Source organism: Ranitomeya imitator, chromosome 4, assembly GCF_032444005.1.
Source record: "Ranitomeya imitator isolate aRanImi1 chromosome 4, aRanImi1.pri, whole genome shotgun sequence".
NCBI classification, from domain to species: Eukaryota; Metazoa; Chordata; class Amphibia; order Anura; family Dendrobatidae; genus Ranitomeya; species Ranitomeya imitator.
Window position 1 is genome coordinate 140,610,741 of NC_091285.1, and position 18,689 is coordinate 140,629,429.

Consider the following 18,689-nt stretch of genomic DNA (forward strand, 5'->3'; position numbering starts at 1 on the left):
CTGTATTTTTTATTTATTTTAATAGGGATTCCCCCCCCCCCTTTCAAATATCTGATACTTAATAGGCATCTATCAAGGATATGTGTATTCTATATGTATTTTTGTTTGGATTTATCAAAAAATCCCTTTAGCACTATATATCATATATTCTGTAGACTGAATGGTCATTTTCCTCGGTGCTTGCGCAGGTTGCGCACTTTAGGTGAACATTAGATATATATGCCCAGCAGTGGAGGCGCGCTTTACCTCTGGAAACAGGAAGTGCTGATTTACAGCGCACTTCACAGTGTGCGTTCCAGGCATGGAGCGCACATACACTGCGCATGCGGCTGGGGTAGTGTTACACGCCCAGCGCTTGAGTGCGCATCTGTAAACAGGAAGTGACGTGGTCTCCATTTTTTCTTTGCTTGCATTCCAGGCTGGAGCGCATATCGCCACTTTAGGTGTTTGTTCCAGCGTTTATGCATGTGATTATTATTTCCGATCCTAATCGGCTGCACAGTGTGGGGATTAGCGCAGCCTTTATGGACATGGTTTTACCGTTTGGTCCAAATTGATGGACTTTGTTACCTGCTACCCAGTGCACCTTGGGAAGAGGGGCGGTTCTCTAGTGGCTGGCCGTGATTGGCCCTCTGAGTCCATTTAAACCGGCCCCATATGGATCTACACGGGTCTGTCTGTTCATCGTGATACCTGCCTCTATGAAACAGCTTGCCTTATACTCTGCCTCCTGATGAACCGTTGGTCGGGGAAACGCGTCGAGGCCATGGGGCTACTTGTTGGAAGCTAAGTTCTTTTGGGTTAACACCCGCGTATGCTTCTTTTCTGCATTACCCATTAGTACTCACAAAATTGTGTATTGCTTTTAGTCGATATGTGGTTCATGATGGGTATATCATCACTATTTTGAATTAGGCTGTTTATTTTGTTATCTTATGGCTTCATTATTCCTCCTCCTGTCTTGTTATTTTTGAGTCCTATGGAGTACAGGTTTTTTCCATGTATGAAGCGGCCATTATAGCCATTATAATATAGGATCTCTATTTGATATACATTATTGTATAAGCTAGATATACTAGTGCTTTATGATGGGGGAGTTGAATTATTTTCCGTACTATAGCCTCTCTTATTAAGTACTTTCCTTTCATCTCTTTTTGCTGCTTATTGTTTTCCCACCTATAGTTTAATAGGTATTTAACAGGGGAGTTGGGGATAGCCGCCGCTGAGTGGGGGCGCCAAAAAATCGTGTCTATAGGGTGCCAACCTCCATTGGTAGGTAGGGACAGCAGTTAAGCATAGGGAAAATTGTTAGGTTATTGGTACGTAGTAGATATATATTTTCGGTTACACTGGGATTTGTTTTTTTTTTTTTAATAGTTTGCTATTAAACTTTATAGTTTTATGGGATTACATGTTACACACACACACCCCATAAGACGCTCCATAGAATAATATGCCCCCTTTAATGCTCCATAAAAGTTGATGGCCCCATAACATGCTCCATAGAATATTATGCCCCATATGCTGCTCCATAAAAGTTGATGGCCCCATAAGATGCTTCATAGAATAATATGCTCCATATGCTGCTCCATACAGGTTGATGGCCCCATAAGATGCTCCATAGCATAATATGCCCCATATGCTGCTCCTTAAAGGTTGATGGCCTCATAAGATGCTCCGTAGCATAATATGCCCCTTATAATGCTCCATAAAGGTTGATGGTCCAATTAGATGCTCCATAGCATGATATGCCCCATATGTTGCTGCATAAAGGTTGATGGCCCCATAAGATGCTCCATAGCATAATATGCCCCATATGCTGCTCCATAAAGGTTGATGGCCCCATAAGATGCTCAATAGCATAATATGCCCATATGCTGTTGCTGCGATTAAAAAAAAAAAGACATACTCACCTCTCATCGCTGGGCGCCGGGGTCTTGAGCAAGTGGGGACCCCGGCGCGCTATGGGGGTCAGGTGCTGGTGTTGATATTCACCTGTCCTCATTCCACCGCCGCGCGCCGCTATGTCTTCCAGGTCTCTGCAGTGACTGTTCAGTTCAGGCAGAGGGCACTCACTAAATACGTCATCGTGCACTCTGACCTGAACGTCACAGCCAGAGGATGCGGAAGACACAAGACAGCGGTGGAACGGAGACAGGTGAATATTGCATGGCTCACCCTCCCCTGTCCTACTTACCCCATCTTTGCGAGGTCTCTCTGCATGTCCCTGCTTCTCTGCGTTGGCAGCTTGTTCCTGTGCTCAGCGGTCACATGGTACCGCTCATTAAATTAAAGTATATGGGCGCCACACCTATGGAAGTGGAGTCCACATTCATTACTTTAATGAGCGGTACGACGTGACCGCTGAACACAGGAAGAGCTGCAGGCACCAGAGACCATCTGAGAAGCAGGGAGGTGCAGAGACCGCGTCAAGAGGGCGAGTATGATGTGACAGCCGCCACTCCTGCTGCTCCCCCTCCGACCCCTGGGACAATGACTCGAGTATAAGCCGAGAGGGGCACTTTCAGCCTAAAACAATGGGCTGAAAATCTCGGCTTATACTCGAGTATATACATTTGATCACCTTTATTGTGTTTTCAAGCGTTTCTTTTTTATTCTTTTTATAGTGCGAGTTAACTTTAATAATTTTCAGACAAGAATTTTACAGATGTGGCAATACGAAATATATTTTTTTAATTATATTTTTATTTAGGTAGAAAGAGAGTGATTCAGTGATTCACATTTTTATATATAGCTCTGACAAAAATTAAGAGTCCACTGCAAAATGTTCAGTTTGTCTGATTTTTCTTTTCATACGTATATTTTTGAGTAAAATTTAAATTTTTCATTTATTCTATAAACTACAGACAACATGTCTCCGAATTTCCAAGCAATAAATTTTGTATTTTTTCTGAAAAGGAGAAATGGTCAAAATTACAAAAAAAAACAGTGCTTTCAAACCTCAAATAATGCAAAAAAAAAAAGTTCATAATCATTTAGAAACAACAACACTAATGTTTTAACTCAGGAAGAATTCAGAAATCAATATTTTGTGGAATAACCATGATTTTTAATCACAGCTTTCATGCGTCTTGGCATGCTTTCCACCAGTCTTTCACACTGCTCCTGGCGCAAAAATTTAAGCAGTTCATCTTTGTTTGATGCTTGTGACTATCCATCATCCTCTTGATTACATTCATCATACATCAGTACATGAATACAGAACCAAAGCCAACATCAGTACTGAAACACAGCACCAGAACTGTGATCAGTACATAAATAAATCGCCAGAATCACTACCAGTACATTTACATAGCACCAGAGCCATCATCATTAAAAATTTGCAATTCATAAATCTGGCTAAAACATCATTGGCAAACACTGCCACTTATAGAACTATCCAGAAGCATTGTAAAATTTTACAAAATTTCAATGTTTTGCACAAAAATGAGGTAAAGCAATATATGTGACTTTTTGATGCCAACAGTCTTAAATGTCATGCTACATGCCTCCTTCAATCAGCATCCATGATAAGTAGCCAATTTGCTAATGGCTAACAGCGAGTTTCTTGCCTCCCGCTATGTATCTCTGCCTTAACTGCTGACTATATGCTGCATTACATATTTTTGTTTTCTTAGGTGTTCACTCACAAGAAATTATGATAAAGACAGGCTTTGGTCCTACTGTGTGGAGGGTCAGAAAGTGGCAGGTAACATTACCATTCTGCTTTTTTTCCAGATGAACTCTTATTTATGTCATTATTACAACCCACAGTCTCCAAAGTTTCTCTCTTCTAACGTAATTGTATTGCTCTGAAATGGCTCCTGCAAGGTTTATCAAACCAAAAGGATGCTTTATGAAAGCAATTACTGTTTCGATAAACTTGATTAAAGAAAGCAAAAAAAACCCTGAATGAACTAAAATATAAAAACCTTTTGTAAAGCCAAGGTAATAATGCAGACTTGTTGGCTACATTATCATCAGTGTCATAAAAAAACATTAAAAAGAATTGAATGGGCTTTCAGAAGTATAAAAGAATGCATTGATGTCTCAGAAGTTCTTTTGCTTATCTTTACAAAAGACAGCTGCTTTTTCCCATGCTAAACTTACAGTACATGGAAGGAACTTAAGAATAGAAGCAATGTAAACCGATTTAAATGATCTAGGTCACAGAATAAATACCATCACCACAACACAAGCTGTACAATATTTGACATACATGACATACATATAGTATTGCCATGCAGTGTCCAAATAAATATGCTATACCGTATCCAATAATTTCGCTAAAATGTAAAAAAAACTTACATTTTCTGTATATTATCTGGTGGCATGATAGTGCTTGGAGAGTTTTCTTCTGTTTTCTTGCTCCATTTTACCACATTTTTTCCAAAGTGCTTTCTGGCATGTTGTCGGAAGAGTAATGCTCTTATGAATTGCCGTTGAGGTTCTAGGCTTTGGCCCAGGAAGCTTTTATTGTGTTTATAATGGAACTATTTCAAAAGTGACTGCAATATTACTCCAATCCCAAGTGAAAGGACAAATATTATTGTTTTTCAGAATGAGGACTCATAGGCTGTGCACACAAGTTGTAGCCACAGTGCATTTTTTTTGCCACAATCAAGGTAAAACTGCAACGTTCTAGTCATGATTTTTGAACATTATGACAAAAGATGTGGTTGTCACCATTGCAGCAAAACACCACACTACTCTTATTCCTTGCTCTGGCGCATTGGTCTTATATTTTAGTCTATTATATGTGCAATATTTTTCTACATAGCACCTGATACTTTTTTTGACACTTGTGACACTAGTCACTACCCACAGACAAACAGTGAGGCATGGTAGTCAAGAGGTCCGGGGTCAGATACCAAGAGATCTCGTTGTAAACTAAGGGGAAAGACAGAGGCATAGTCAGGTCATGGTCCGAGTTCAGAATTCCAGGAAGGTAGCAGATCAAGACAAAGGAGCTAGGCAAATGGATGGTCAAAGGCAAATTTAAGGTTGGCCAACAAAGATCAGAATATAAGAAATGAGCTAAGCTACAATTGGTAGTAATTGGAGACAGAAAGACAGCTAAATATCCAGGTAATCACTCAGATCAGGAGACATATGGAGAAAGCCTTGATTGAGCAGCTGATCTGTAACTCACAACACAGACAGCTAAGCATGTCCCAGCCTTCAATTGAATGGCTGAGCTGTCCATCACCATACTTACAGCTCAGCACGCCCCAGCCCTAGACTGGATGGCTGAACTGTCACTCACTGCATCCAGACACACTAATAGGAGGAATCGTGAGAGTACCCCATGATATTGGCAATCACTTTATTCAATACCATATTGTCACCTATCTTGCATTATTGTGTTAGTTCTATAAGGATTGTCTTGATGTTAAGTATTGTCTTGATCTCTTTTTACAGCTGTTGTGACAGAGTCACTGGCAGAAGGGAGGTAGAAGGGAGATATGTGTCACTGCGCTTAATGGCGTCAGTGATATGAAACCAAAACATTTTTTTCCAGCACTCTACGTGTTATGAGAGTTAAGTTGCATAAAAGGGCTAGTTTTATGTGGACCTTCATAGAGCGGGTGGGAGAAGGTCCACTTTATCTTCCCTGGCAGACCTGCCAGGACCTGCGTGAGGTCATGATCATGTGATCAATCACATGATGGGAAAACACAGGCATAGGTTTAATAATTGAGCTCTACAGGCAGTCTGAGTTTGGCTAGCTTGGAGAGAGGAGTCTCCAGAGGCTTTGTGGCTCATCGAGGGCAGTCTGAACCTGTGCTGCTCCTAAGCGGACTGCATTATTGTTTTCCTTTTATTGGTTTGTTCCTGCTGTAGCCAGAAAGGCTGAGATTTTGTTCCCATGGTTTGGTTTATGCTGACTGACAATAAATCAACAAAGGACTTAAAGAGACGGTGTTCCCATTTTTTCTACCTCTCTGTGCAGCCACGTGAGTGAACTGCCACACGGTGTATTTACTCCAATGTGTTTGATCTGTTTACATATATTTATTGTTGAGGGCCACATTATTGTATCACTGCACTATTTTCTAGTCCAGTGTTTTTTCTTATTGGCGATCCTCACTCTTTACACTCTTCATTTTCTGTTGAAAACTGCTTATTACCCATTATGTGGTGAGGAGATCCCATTTGTTGGTGGCTATCTATTTTGTGTTTTGACTACAAAACACCAGACGGCAACGTGTGAATGCAACCTTAAACACATCAAGCTAGATGTAAGGCTATGTGCACACGTTCAGGTTTTTCCGCGTTTTTTCGCGCTATAAACGCTATAAAAACTCATTAAAAACGCATACATTATGCATTCTATCACTTAGAATGCATTCTGCATGTTTTGTGCACATGGATGCGTTTTTTTCCACGAAAAAAAAGCATCGCGGTAAAAAAATGAGCATGTTCATTATTTTTTACGGATTTTCGGCGTTTTTCCCGCAATTCTATGCATTTGGGAAAAAACGCACCAAAACGCACCAAAAACGCATCAAAAACGCATCAAAAACGCGTGAAAAACCCTTAGGCTATGTGCACATGTTCAGGAATTCATGCAGAAAATTCCTGTGGAAATCCGGACATTTCTGCCAGATTTCTGCATGAAATCCACATGCGTTTTTTTTGCGCGGTTTTGATGCAGTTTTTGCGCGGTTTTTCCCAGACATTTCCCAATGCATTAGACAGTGGGAAATCCGCAAAAAAAACCGCAAAATTAATGAACAGGTTCATTATTTTTCCGCAATGCGTTTTTCATGCGGAAAAACGCACATCATGTGCACAGAAATTGCGGATTCCATTATAAATGATGGGATGCTTAATGTATGCAGATTATTTGCGGTTTTATAGCATTTTTATAGCGCAAAAACGCTAAAAAAACGCAAATAATCTGCAACGTTTGCACATAGCCTAAATGTTTCAGATTCATCTAAATGATATGAGAGAGCAAGAGGATTCTGCTTAATTTCAAACTTTAATTCTCAATATTCCTAATTAATGGATAAAATCTGTTTTCAGTGAATACAGATTTTCCCTTTACTGAGGTAGGAGACGACTATTGCTGTTCACAGAGTTGTACGGAGAGAGGAGGAGGACAAGTGAGAGAAGCTAAAGGCAGACTCAGACATTTTACTTGATTGAAAAGTTCTCCTTGATTGACAGGCATACTTGTTCAGCCATTTAAACATTTAAAAAAAACTAGAATACAAAAAAACCCAATATTAAAGTAGTAATACTCACCCCATCCTTTTCTGTCTTGCCTGTGGCAAGTGATTGACATGTTTGTGCTGAGACAGGTCAGGAAGAACAGAGACTGAAAGGGTAAGAATCAAAACATATAGGCAGGAAATAAAAACAATCTAAACATATTTGGTAACGCCATCAAATGGCATCAGCAAAAACTACTCATACCATAAAAACAAGTCCTTTGCTGTACAGTTACATTGGTGAAAAAAATAAAAAATGTATGCCTCATGTTTTAATTGTGCAAAAAACCCTAAAAACTGAAATAAAAAAAAACTACAATATACATTTGCTATCACTGTATTCATAGTTAATAGTGTAAGTAACAACAATTGTGGATTTGTTTTTTTTAATGTTTTTATTCCCTCCCCAATAAAGTTAATAAAAGTTAAATATAAATTATGCATGCTCCATAATTGTGTTACTACAAATACTTGTCCTGAAAAAATCCCTTATAAAAATAATAAATCTATGATTCTTGGAATTAAAAATAGTATGGTCATTAGCATGCGTATTGGGGGGCTTTTAGGCCCCCATGCTTACTTTTTTGCTATTATCTGCAAAATTACTTAAGTTTGAATTTTGAAACTCCAGGTAATCCTCAAGTATGTCGTTGTTGGTAATATCCAGTTGTTATATAATTTTTTTCATAGGCATTTTGGTGTAACAATGCTTTTTTGGTGAAAACCACATCTGTACGGATTGGGGGCCTTTTAGGCCCCCATGTATTAATTATCATGTTCTCAGTAGTGTTTGTGTCTCAAGTTACTTTATTTGTACTCAGTAATGCTGGTGGAGGGGCCAGGGTGTGGTTAATGCCATATGAGGATGTCATGTGATTTTTGGAGGGAGTGATGAGGCCATGACATCCTCTCAGGTCCTTCTGAACACAGTAATGAGCTGTGTAGAGAGTATTGAGGACAGTATACACTGTGAGCTAATTGTGAAGGACCTGAGATAAGATAAGATGTTGAGAGGAAATCTGATTCAGTTTCAGTTTCTCTGATTCTAAGAAGGCTGCAGAGGGTAAAGCTATTGAGCTACAGACATCCAGAGAATTGTACAACACCTAAAAGAAAGTATAAAAGGTAAGAGCTGCTGAGGGTGAGAGGAGGGAAGGGGGGACATTACACTTACAGTGTGTCACACACAAGCAAGAGTTGACAACCCTGATTGTGTTCATTGTTTTTTCTTTTAGTTTGCTAACATCTAGTCAGCAATGGCACACTCTTCCTCAAAGCGTCAGAGTGACCAAGAGATTGAAGCAATTGTGTTTCAAAGTTATGATGATGAAAGTGAACTATCTTTGTCCGATGACGAGTACCTGCCACCAGAGAATCAAATATCCTCAAGTGAGTCTTCTTCTGATGATGAAGAAGTGAATACAGTGGATCCTCAAGAAGTGATAAGTAGAACATCCAAAACAAATTTTTTTTGGAACAGTATCCTACATTAGAAAATAGCCGACAGCACAACTGATATAGGGATGCCCGTCCAAGTTCCACTGGACCCAAATGGAAAGGTACATACCACAACAAAGTAAAGGACAGCATCCAATCCAGGTGAAGTATAAAAAGTCCTTTATTGTGCCAAATGCAATGTTTCAACCGTATAGGTCTTTTTCAAGCATGAAATACATGAAATACATTAGTCGGACGTACTGCAATCCATAATATTGTGAGACAGGCTCAAGGAGCTGTGGGAAGTCCCAGTTACTTTACCCCTAAAGATGTATTCTGTACTTTTTTTTCTGACAATATTGCAGAAGAGGTCCTTTTATGTTCAAACCTAGAAAGAAGACGTATCGCTTCTGCAAAAAAATAAGTCCTGGAAAAATATCTCAAAAGAGGAACTTTATGCATATATTGGACTTTTACTGCTGGCAGGGAGTCAGAAATCGTATGATGTTCCAATACCAGAATTATTTCTGGACCCACTTTCTGATCCAAACTGTAAGGCGACAATGTCAGTGGACAGATATGAGGAAATTGGAAGACACATTCGATTTGATGATAAGAGAACACGTGCATTGAGGTTTGAAACAGACAAATTAGCCCCTATCAGTTACGGTATATCTGGAACATATTTATCAAAAATTGCACCAAACTTTACAATCCTAGTACTAATGTTACAGTAGATGAGCAACTTGTACCGTTCAGAGGACGCTGCAAGTTCATACCATACATGCCCAGCAAGCCAGCTAAATATGGAATCAAAATCTTCTGGATGTGTGATTCTGCAAATTATTATGGCATAAATGAACAGAAGGATCTGGGGTCTGAAATTGTCAAAACTATTGCTGTCCCAATATTCAATTCAGGTAGAAACATTACCATGGACAATTATTTCACCAATGTTTAACTAGGCAATTTTCTGCTTCAAAAAGCTATTACACTTGTTGGTACTATCAAGCCAAACCAACAAGAAATTCCAGAAGCACTGAAACACAATCGTCAGCGAGCACTTTATGAGAGTGTCTTTGAATTCAATAACAAAGCGACTTTGGTATCTTAAAAAGCGAAGAAGGAGAAATCAGTGATTTTACTCAGTACCATGCATCACAATTGCAGTATTGACAGCAATGACAGAAAATTGAAACCAGAAATCATCCTGCATTACAATAAAACAAAAGGAGGTGTAGACAAAATGGATGAGATGGTGGGAGAATATTCATGCAAGAGGCAAACAAAACGATAGCCTGTAGTACTTTTTTCAAATATGCTTGATGTAGCAGCCCTAATTTCATTCATCATTTATACAGAAACTCATCCAGAATACCATGCACGGAGGAAGGACAGAAGACGCCGATTTTTGAAGGACCTTTGTCATGAACTTGTAATGCCTCACATGATACAGCGAAGCGACGTGAAAGGCTTGCTAAAGCAAACTAAAGAAGCAATGAAACAGTGTGGTGTACAGTTTCAGAGGATTCCAGGGCCAGGAGAAAGAAAAAGAAAGCGCTGTTTCATGTGTCCAAGAAACATAGAAAGGAAAACTGAGAGATGTTGTTCAATTTGTAAGGAAAATGTCTGCAAAGAACATTCTTCCGAAAAAATAACTTGTCAAAATTGTTTGGAAGACTAATATAATAGAAAAGAAACATAACAGAAATGTAGCTGCAGCTAGTTTGGTATAGACTTCTATGTGTTTTTGTGCGTTTTTTCATATGTTTGTGTGAAATTTTGAAAAAAATGTTTTTAGTGTTTTCAGTGAAAAATTATAATTAAAATTTGGCTTACTAATCATATTTTATTTAGTAGTTTTAAAATAAACTTGTAAAAGTTATATAAGTGTGTTTTTCCATATGATTTCCATAGGGTTAATAGGGTTCTCCAGGAATTAAAAAAAATTAGAACCAAAGGAAATATCATTATGATAAATTCCTAATTACTTTTATTTAGGAAATTACAATAGTTTTGTCAAAATTGTTTGTTAATCACAACATAATTAAAATGGCTGACAACTTGTTACACTTGCAGAAACATGTCCTAGATTGTTAGAAGAAATGCTTGTGAGCATGTGCAGTACCGCCTCCTTCATGTGTAGTAGGACGTGATCCCAATGTGTCCTGATTTTAAATTTTATATACCTGTGTTGCTGAGGTAGGAAGTTGCTCACACTGTTGTCCACCTTGTCTTTATGATCTAATATTGGAAATACCAGGGGTGTTGACGTAATGCCGCTTTCACACATCAGTTTTTTGTCGTCAGGCACAATCCTGCGAATTTAAAAAAAAAAAAAACGGATGCGATGGATCCTTTTTTTTCACCGGATCCGAGTATGTGGATCTGCTGGCTATTTTGGATTCCGGGGAGGAGAGAGAGAGAGAGAGACCAGAATGGAAAATGCATGATTTCTTTAAAAAAACAAATCTGTCACTCGATTCCATCATTTGACCTCACGTTTCATCCGTTTTTCACCGAATCCATCGCTGTCCGTTTTTTCGACGGGCAGAAAAACTGTTTCTATGTACGTTTTCTCTGGCCGCCAGAAAACGAATTTTCGACGGATCCGGCAAAAAATGGATGAAACGTGAGGCCATCCGTCACAATCCAGCGCTAATACAAGTCTATGACGAAAAAACAGATGCGGCAAAAGTTTGCCAGATCCGTTTTTTTCAAAATTCGCCGGATTGTGCCTGATGGCAAAAAACTTATGTGTGAAAGCAGCCTAAGAAGAGGCTGCTCATCCTCACACTGCAGTCCACCATGTCTATGTGATCTGATACTGGAGATATCAGAGGTGCTGAGGTAAGATGAGGCTGCTCATAGTGCTGTCCACCACGTCTATCTGATACTGGAGATACCAGAGGCACTGATATAATAAGAGGCTGCCCACACTGTCTTTCTGACCTAATATTGGAAATACTATGGGTGCTGAGAAAAAGAGGACTTAAATTCTATAGCACCACCTGTTGGAAGTAGCGATCCTACAAGTCACAATCAACCCTTTAAACGAGTCTTGCAATATGACTTAGGATAAAAGCCAAATCAGTATCTCAATTCGCAGACATGGTGTTTCGGGCTGTTGGCCCTCGTCAGTGCGAAGCTTTATCCTAAGTCATATTGCATTCCTCGTTTAAAGGGTTGATTGTGACTTGTAGGATTCTACTTCCAACAGGTGGCCTATAGAGTTTAAGTCCTCTTTTTCTCAGAAGAGGCAATTTGATATATTATATTTCCCAGAGGAGCATTGCACGGCGAATAAGCCTCCTTACCTTGACAAGCCAGAGATGGTATGTCACTCTCCATAAGGAGAAAAGATACCCCTTAGACCCCAGTCCAGAGCCTCTCACCTAGCCAAATTAGTTCTCATGCTTCGCACTGACAAGGGCCAACAGCCCGAAACACCGTGTCTGCGAATTGAGATACTGATTTGGCCTTTATCCTAAGTCATATTGCAAGACTTGTTTAAAGGGTTGATTGTGACTTGTAGGATCGCTACTTCCAACAGGTGGCTCTATAGAGTTTAAGTCCTCTTTTTCTCAGAAGAGGCAATTTGCATAATCTATTAATGAAAATACTAAGGGTGTGGAGGTAAAAAGAGTTGCTGACACTTCTGACTACCCTGCCTTTCTGGTCTAATCATGGAGATACCAAGACTGTGGAAGTAAGAACAAACTGCTCATGCTATCACTGCAGTTCAACATGTCTATGTGATCTGATACTGGAGATAACAGTGGTACTTAAGTAATAAGATGCTGCCAACACTGCTGTCCGCCCTCTCATTAGAATTGGTTGCTCAGACTGCTGTCTACCATGTTTACCTGATCTAATACAGGAGATAAGGTAAGAAAAGGCTGCTCACACTGCTGTTCGCTATATACTTTTGATCTAATACTGGAGATACCGGGAGTACTGAGGTAAGAGGTTGCTGCTCACACTGCTGTCCTGTTTGTCTTTCTGATATAATGCTGAAGATAAATATAATACTTACTAGATGGTGGCCCAATTCTAACGCATCGGGTATTCTAGAATATGTATCTAGTTTATTTATGAAGATTTAAGAATAATGCAATGAATACACAGGATTTTCCGGGTAAAATATATACTTTATCAGTGAAGCGGAGTTTAAATCTCGAGCCAATATTGCTAATTAAGATAAAGCTATAGATACAATAGTGTATGTACTAGCGGCGCTTGTGAGATGGATAGAGGTAGCTGCGGGTACTGCTCCTCACCACACCGAGGAGAAGGGGGGAGGCTATAAAACAAAAAAACTGTATAATACAGTATATGCACCTGCGCTTAGCCTTATAAGGAAACTGTAGTACACAAACACGATAGGTAATTACCTTTTGGATAGATAAACAGTAGTGAGTCCGTCTAGAGCACATATACCAAGACTGAAGTAGTCGATATGCAGGGACTTGCGGGTAGAGAAACAATAGTGAATTCGTCTAGGGTACATATAACAGGACTGGAAAAGTCGGTGTGCAGGGACTAGAGTGGAGGAACAATAGCAATGTCACAATAAATATATAAAATTACACGTAAAATTGCTAATGCCCCGGACAGTGCACAACCCCACGTAGATAATGCGTGTATATATGGACTTACGAGCAGTGCCTCAGATATGCAGTAGAGATTGAATACCTGTCATATGGTAAGCCACGGGGAGGAAATAAAAATGGCACTAAAAGAAGTCCGCAACTTGTTGGTAGTAGTAGCACATGAAAGCGTTGCACTTAGCTCAATTGAGCGTAATAGCGTAATGGTTAGAAGCGTAGTACTTAGCTCAATTGGGCGTTGTAGTTGAAATGTCCTCAGGCGGCTATTGCGGGCGCCGTCCCGGCCGGGGACGGGCGCTCACGCGGCCTGTGTGAAGTCCTGGACGATGCTGTGCAGGACCTGCGGTGACGTTCGGGTCACGTGCTAAGGAGTCACGTGGTGCCCTGGATGATGCTACGGTGCGCTGGACATGCATGTCCAACGTCACCGCAGGTCCTGCACAGCATCGTCCAGGACTTCACACAGGCCGCGTGAGCGCCCGTCACCGGCCGGGATGGCGCCAGCAATAGCCGCCTGAGGACATTTCAACTACAACGCCCAATTGAGCTAAGTACTACGCTTCTAACCATTACGCTATTACGCTCAATTGAGCTAAGTGCAACGCTTTCATGTGCTACTACTACCAACAAGTTGCAGACTTCTTTCAGTGCCATTTTTATTTCCTCCCCGTGGCTTACCATATGACAGGTATTCAATCTCTACTGCATATCTGAGGCACTGCTCGTAAGTCCATATATACACGCATTATCTACGTGGGGTTGTGCACTGTCCGGGGCGTTAGCAATTTTACGTGTAATTTTATTTATATATTTATTGTGACATTGCTATTGTTCCTCCACTCTAGTCCCTGCACACCGACTTTTCCAGTCCTGTTATATGTACCCTAGACGAATTCACTATTGTTTCTCTACCCGCAAGTCCCTGCATATCGACTACTTCAGTCTTGGTATATGTGCTCTAGACGGACTCACTACTGTTTATCTATCCAAAAGGTAATTACCTATCGTGTTTGTGTACTACAGTTTCCTTATAAGGCTAAGCGCAGGTACATATACTGTATTATACAGTTTTTTTGTTCAATATTGCTAATTGGTCGTGGCCGGCTGGGCGTGACCAATCAGCGAATTGTGGTTCAAATCCGGTGCCAATTCGCAGCCGGACTGAGCCAATATCGCTGATTGGTCGTGGCTGGCCGGGCGCGACCAATCAGCGAAGCGTGGTTCAAATCCCACGCCAATTCACGGCCGAACTGCGCCTGCCGCTGATTGGTCACGGGCACCTGGCAAGACCAATCAGCGACGCAGGATTTCCGTTACAGACAAACAGACAGAATTAGACGATTATATAGTAGATGCCAGATGCGTTAGAATCGGGCCATCATCTAGTATTCATATAAACATTGGTGCTTACATTTATGTTTTAACCCATTGGACACACTGCCATTGTTTTTCTCCTGTCATTATTTTAAGAGTCAAAACTTTATTAGTCATCTATCGCTGTATGACAGCTTGTTTTCCACTGGATGACTTATAGTTTTCAAAGACACCATTTATTTTATTTACAGTAAACCCTTTATTTATTTATTCTCTCACAGACTGTCCTCCATGTTATTGTCTCCCTCACACACTGTCCTCCATGTTATTCTCTCCCTCACAGACTGTCCTCCATGTTATTCTCTCCCTCACAGACTGTCCTCCATGTTATTCTCTCCCTCACAGACTGTCCTTCATGTTATTCTTGCCCTCACAGACTGACCTCCATGTTATTCTCTCCCTCACAGACTGTTCTCCATCTTATTCTCTCCCCCACAGATTGTTCTCCATGTTATTCTCTCCCTCACAGACTGTCCTCCATGTTATTCTCTCCCTCACAGACTGTCCTCTATGTTATTCTCTCCCTCACAGACTGTTCTTCATCTTGTTCTCTCCCCCACAGATTGTTCTCCATGTTATTCTCTCCCTCACAGACTGTCCTTCATGTTATTCTCGTTCTAGTATATGTATGTAGTTTATTTATGAACGCTGATTGGTCGCGCTCCGCCAGCCTATCAGCGACGCGGGATTTCAGTTACAGACAAACAGACCCTTAGACAATTGTATATATACAGTGGGGCAAAAAAGTATTTAGTCAGTCAGCAATAGTGCAAGTTCCACCACTTAAAAAGATGAGAGGCGTCTGTAATTTACATCATAGGTAGACCTCAACTATGGGAGACAAACTGAGAAAAAAAAAATCCAGAAAATCACATTGTCTGTTTTTTTTATCATTTTTTTTGCATATTATGGTGGAAAATAAGTATTTGGTCAGAAACAAACAATCAAGATTTCTGGCTCTCACAGACCTGTAACTTCTTCTTTAAGAGTCTCCTCTTTCCTGCACTCATTACCTGTAGTAATGGCACCTGTTTAAACTTGTTATCAGTATAAAAAGACACCTGTGCACACCCTCAAACAGTCTGACTCCAAACTCCACTATGGTGAAGACCAAAGAGCTGTCAAAGGACACCAGAAACAAAATTGTAGCCCTGCACCAGGCTGGGAAGACTGAATCTGCAATAGCCAACCAGCTTGGAGTGAAGAAATCAACAGTGGGAGCAATAATTAGAAAATGGAAGACATACAAGACCACTGATAATCTCCCTCGATCTGGGGCTCCACGCAAAATCCCACCCCGTGGGGTCAGAATGATCACAAGAACGGTGAGCAAAAATCCCAGAACCACGCGGGGGGACCTAATGAATGAACTGCAGAAAGCTGGGACCAATGTAACAAGGCCTACAATAAGTAACACACTACGCCACCATGGACTCAGATCCTGCAGTGCCAGACGTGTCCCACTGCTTAAGCCAGTACATGTCCGGGCCCATCTGAAGTTTGCTAGAGAGCATTTGGATGATCCAGAGGAGTTTTGGGAGAATGTCCTATGGTCTGATGAAACCAAACTGGAACTGTTTGGTAGAAACACAACTTGTCGTGTTTGGAGGAAAAAGAATACTGAGTTGCATCCATCAAACACCATACCTACTGTAAAGCATGGTGGTGGAAACATCATGCTTTGGGGCTGTTTCTCTGCCAAGGGGCCAGGACGACTGATCCGGGTACATGAAAGAATGAATGGGGCCATGTATCGTGAGATTTTGAGTGCAAACCTCCTTCCATCAGCAAGGGCATTGAAGATGAAACGTGGCTGGGTCTTTCAACATGACAATGATCCAAAGCACACCACCAGGGCAACGAAGGAGTGGCTTCGTAAGAAGCATTTCAAGGTCCTGGAGTGGCCTAGCCAGTCTCCAGATCTCAACCCTATAGAAAACCTTTGGAGGGAGTTGAAAGTCCGTGTTGCCAAGTGAAAAGCCAAAAACATCACTGCTCTAGAGGAGATCTGCATGGAGGAATGAGCCAACATACCAACAAGAGTGTGTGGCAACCTTGTGAAGACTTACATAAAACGTTTGACCTCTGTCATTGCCAACAAAGGATATATTACAAAGTATTGAGATGAAATTTTGTTTCTGACCAAATACTTATTTTCCACCATAATATGCAAATAAAATGTTAAAAAAACAGACAATGTGATTTTCTGGATTTTTTTTTCTCAGTTTGCCTCGCATAGTTGAGGTCTACCTATGATGTAAATTACAGACGCCTCTCATCTTTTTAAGTGGTGGAACTTGCACTATTGCTGACTGACTAAATACTTTTTTGCCCCACTGTAGATGTAAGAAGACACTGCTCACATTGCTGTACATTGTGTCTTTCGGATCTAATACAAAGGATCATGCTGGAGATCCCAAGGGTGTTGAGGTAAAAAGAGGCTGCTCATAATTCTATCTACCAGGTCTATATGATCTGATATTGGAAATACCAAGGGTACTGATTTAAGAAGAGGCTGCTCACACTCCTTTCCACCATATCGTTTTGATCTAATTCTGGAGATACCAGTGGTACTGAGGTGAGAGGATTTAATGCTGAAGATAACTAGAATGTTTATGTGAGAAAACACTGCTCACAATGCTGTGCACTGTGTCTTTTGGATCTAATACTAGGGATCACACTGGAAATCACAGGGGTGTTGAGGTAAGAAGAGGCTGCTCATAGTTCTATCTACCATGTCTATGTGATCTAATATTGGAGATACTAAGGGTACTGAGGTAAAAAGTGGCTGCTCACACTGCTGTCTACCATGTTTATCTGATCTAATACTGGATATACTAAAGGTACCGTCACACTAAGCGACGCTGCAGCGATACCGACAACGATGTTGATCGCTGCAGCGTCGCTGTTTGGTCGCTGGAGAGCTGTCACACAGACAGCTCTCCAGCGACCAACTATGCCGAAGTCCCCGGGTAACCAGGGTAAAACCCTGGTTACCGTTGTAAATGTAAATGTAAAAAAAAAAACCACTACATACTTACATTCCCGGTGTCTGGTCATGTCCCTCGCCTTCAGCTTCCCGCACTGACTGAGCGCCGACCGTAAAGTACAGCGGTGACGTCACCGCTGCACAGCGTGCTTTACGGCCGGCCGGCGCTCACCAGTCAGTGCGGGAAGCTGACGGCGGGGGACATGACCAGACACCGGGAATGTAAGTATGTAGTGTTTGTTTTTTTACATTTACAACGGTAACCAGGGTAAACATCGGGTTACTAAGCGCGGCCCTGCGCTTAGTAACCCGATATTTACCCTGGTTACTAGAGTTGAGCGACCTTGACCTTTTTAGAGTCGAGCCGGGTTTTGCGAAACCCGACTATGTCCAAAGTCGGGTCGAGTGAAATCGGCCGATTATGACGTAAAGTCGGGATCGACCGAAACACGAAACCCAATGCAAGTCAATGGGGCAGCATAGTCGGCAGTGAGTGGGGGCCAGGAAAACACCTAGAGTGCCCATTTTAATGTCAAAACCATCCATTCTTCTTAATGAAGCTTGTCAAGCGTAATTTACCTTATAATAATTGGAAGGCATTTGAAATTGGGGGTCATTTGGCTAAAGTTGTGGGGGGTAGGGCTGGTTCAAGTAATTAGTGGGCCCAGGAAATCTGGACCACGTCACGGCAGTGGAGCAGGGAGAGGTAAGTATTTCAACTTTGCAAGTGCTGTGAACCTGAGCAAGCAGGGGGGGCCCACTCGTTGGCATTGGCACTGGCACAGGGCCCCTCAAAGTACAGCGGTGTGTTTGCACGGCGGGGGCGCCTCCCACCGGCAGCAACACTTTTGCGTACTATGAGAGGCCCTGTGCCAGTGACGTCGCCAACTAGTATTCCTCCCCCCCACCTGATGAAGGAACCTGCACTTTCATCTGCACCTTCCTCTTTGTCCCCGTGTAAGGTGGTATGGTATGCGGGAAGAGCAACCTGACTTTCAGCAGGGTCACAATGTTGTTGTGTAGCGTGCACGGGGAATGTTGCGTTATGGGTCAATGTAC

At 41.4% G+C, this 18,689-nt stretch overlaps 1 protein-coding gene across 1 annotated transcript in view; it reads left to right on the forward strand.

Annotated features, from left to right (window-relative positions):
- The window catches only part of F12 (coagulation factor XII), a 172,778-nt gene that overhangs the window by 51,307 nt on the left and 102,782 nt on the right, over nt 1-18,689 (forward strand). The window contains exon 4 of the mRNA XM_069763973.1: nt 3,639-3,709. Within this exon, the coding sequence (XP_069620074.1) occupies nt 3,639-3,709 (71 nt within the window). The remainder of the gene's footprint in view (nt 1-3,638; nt 3,710-18,689) is intronic.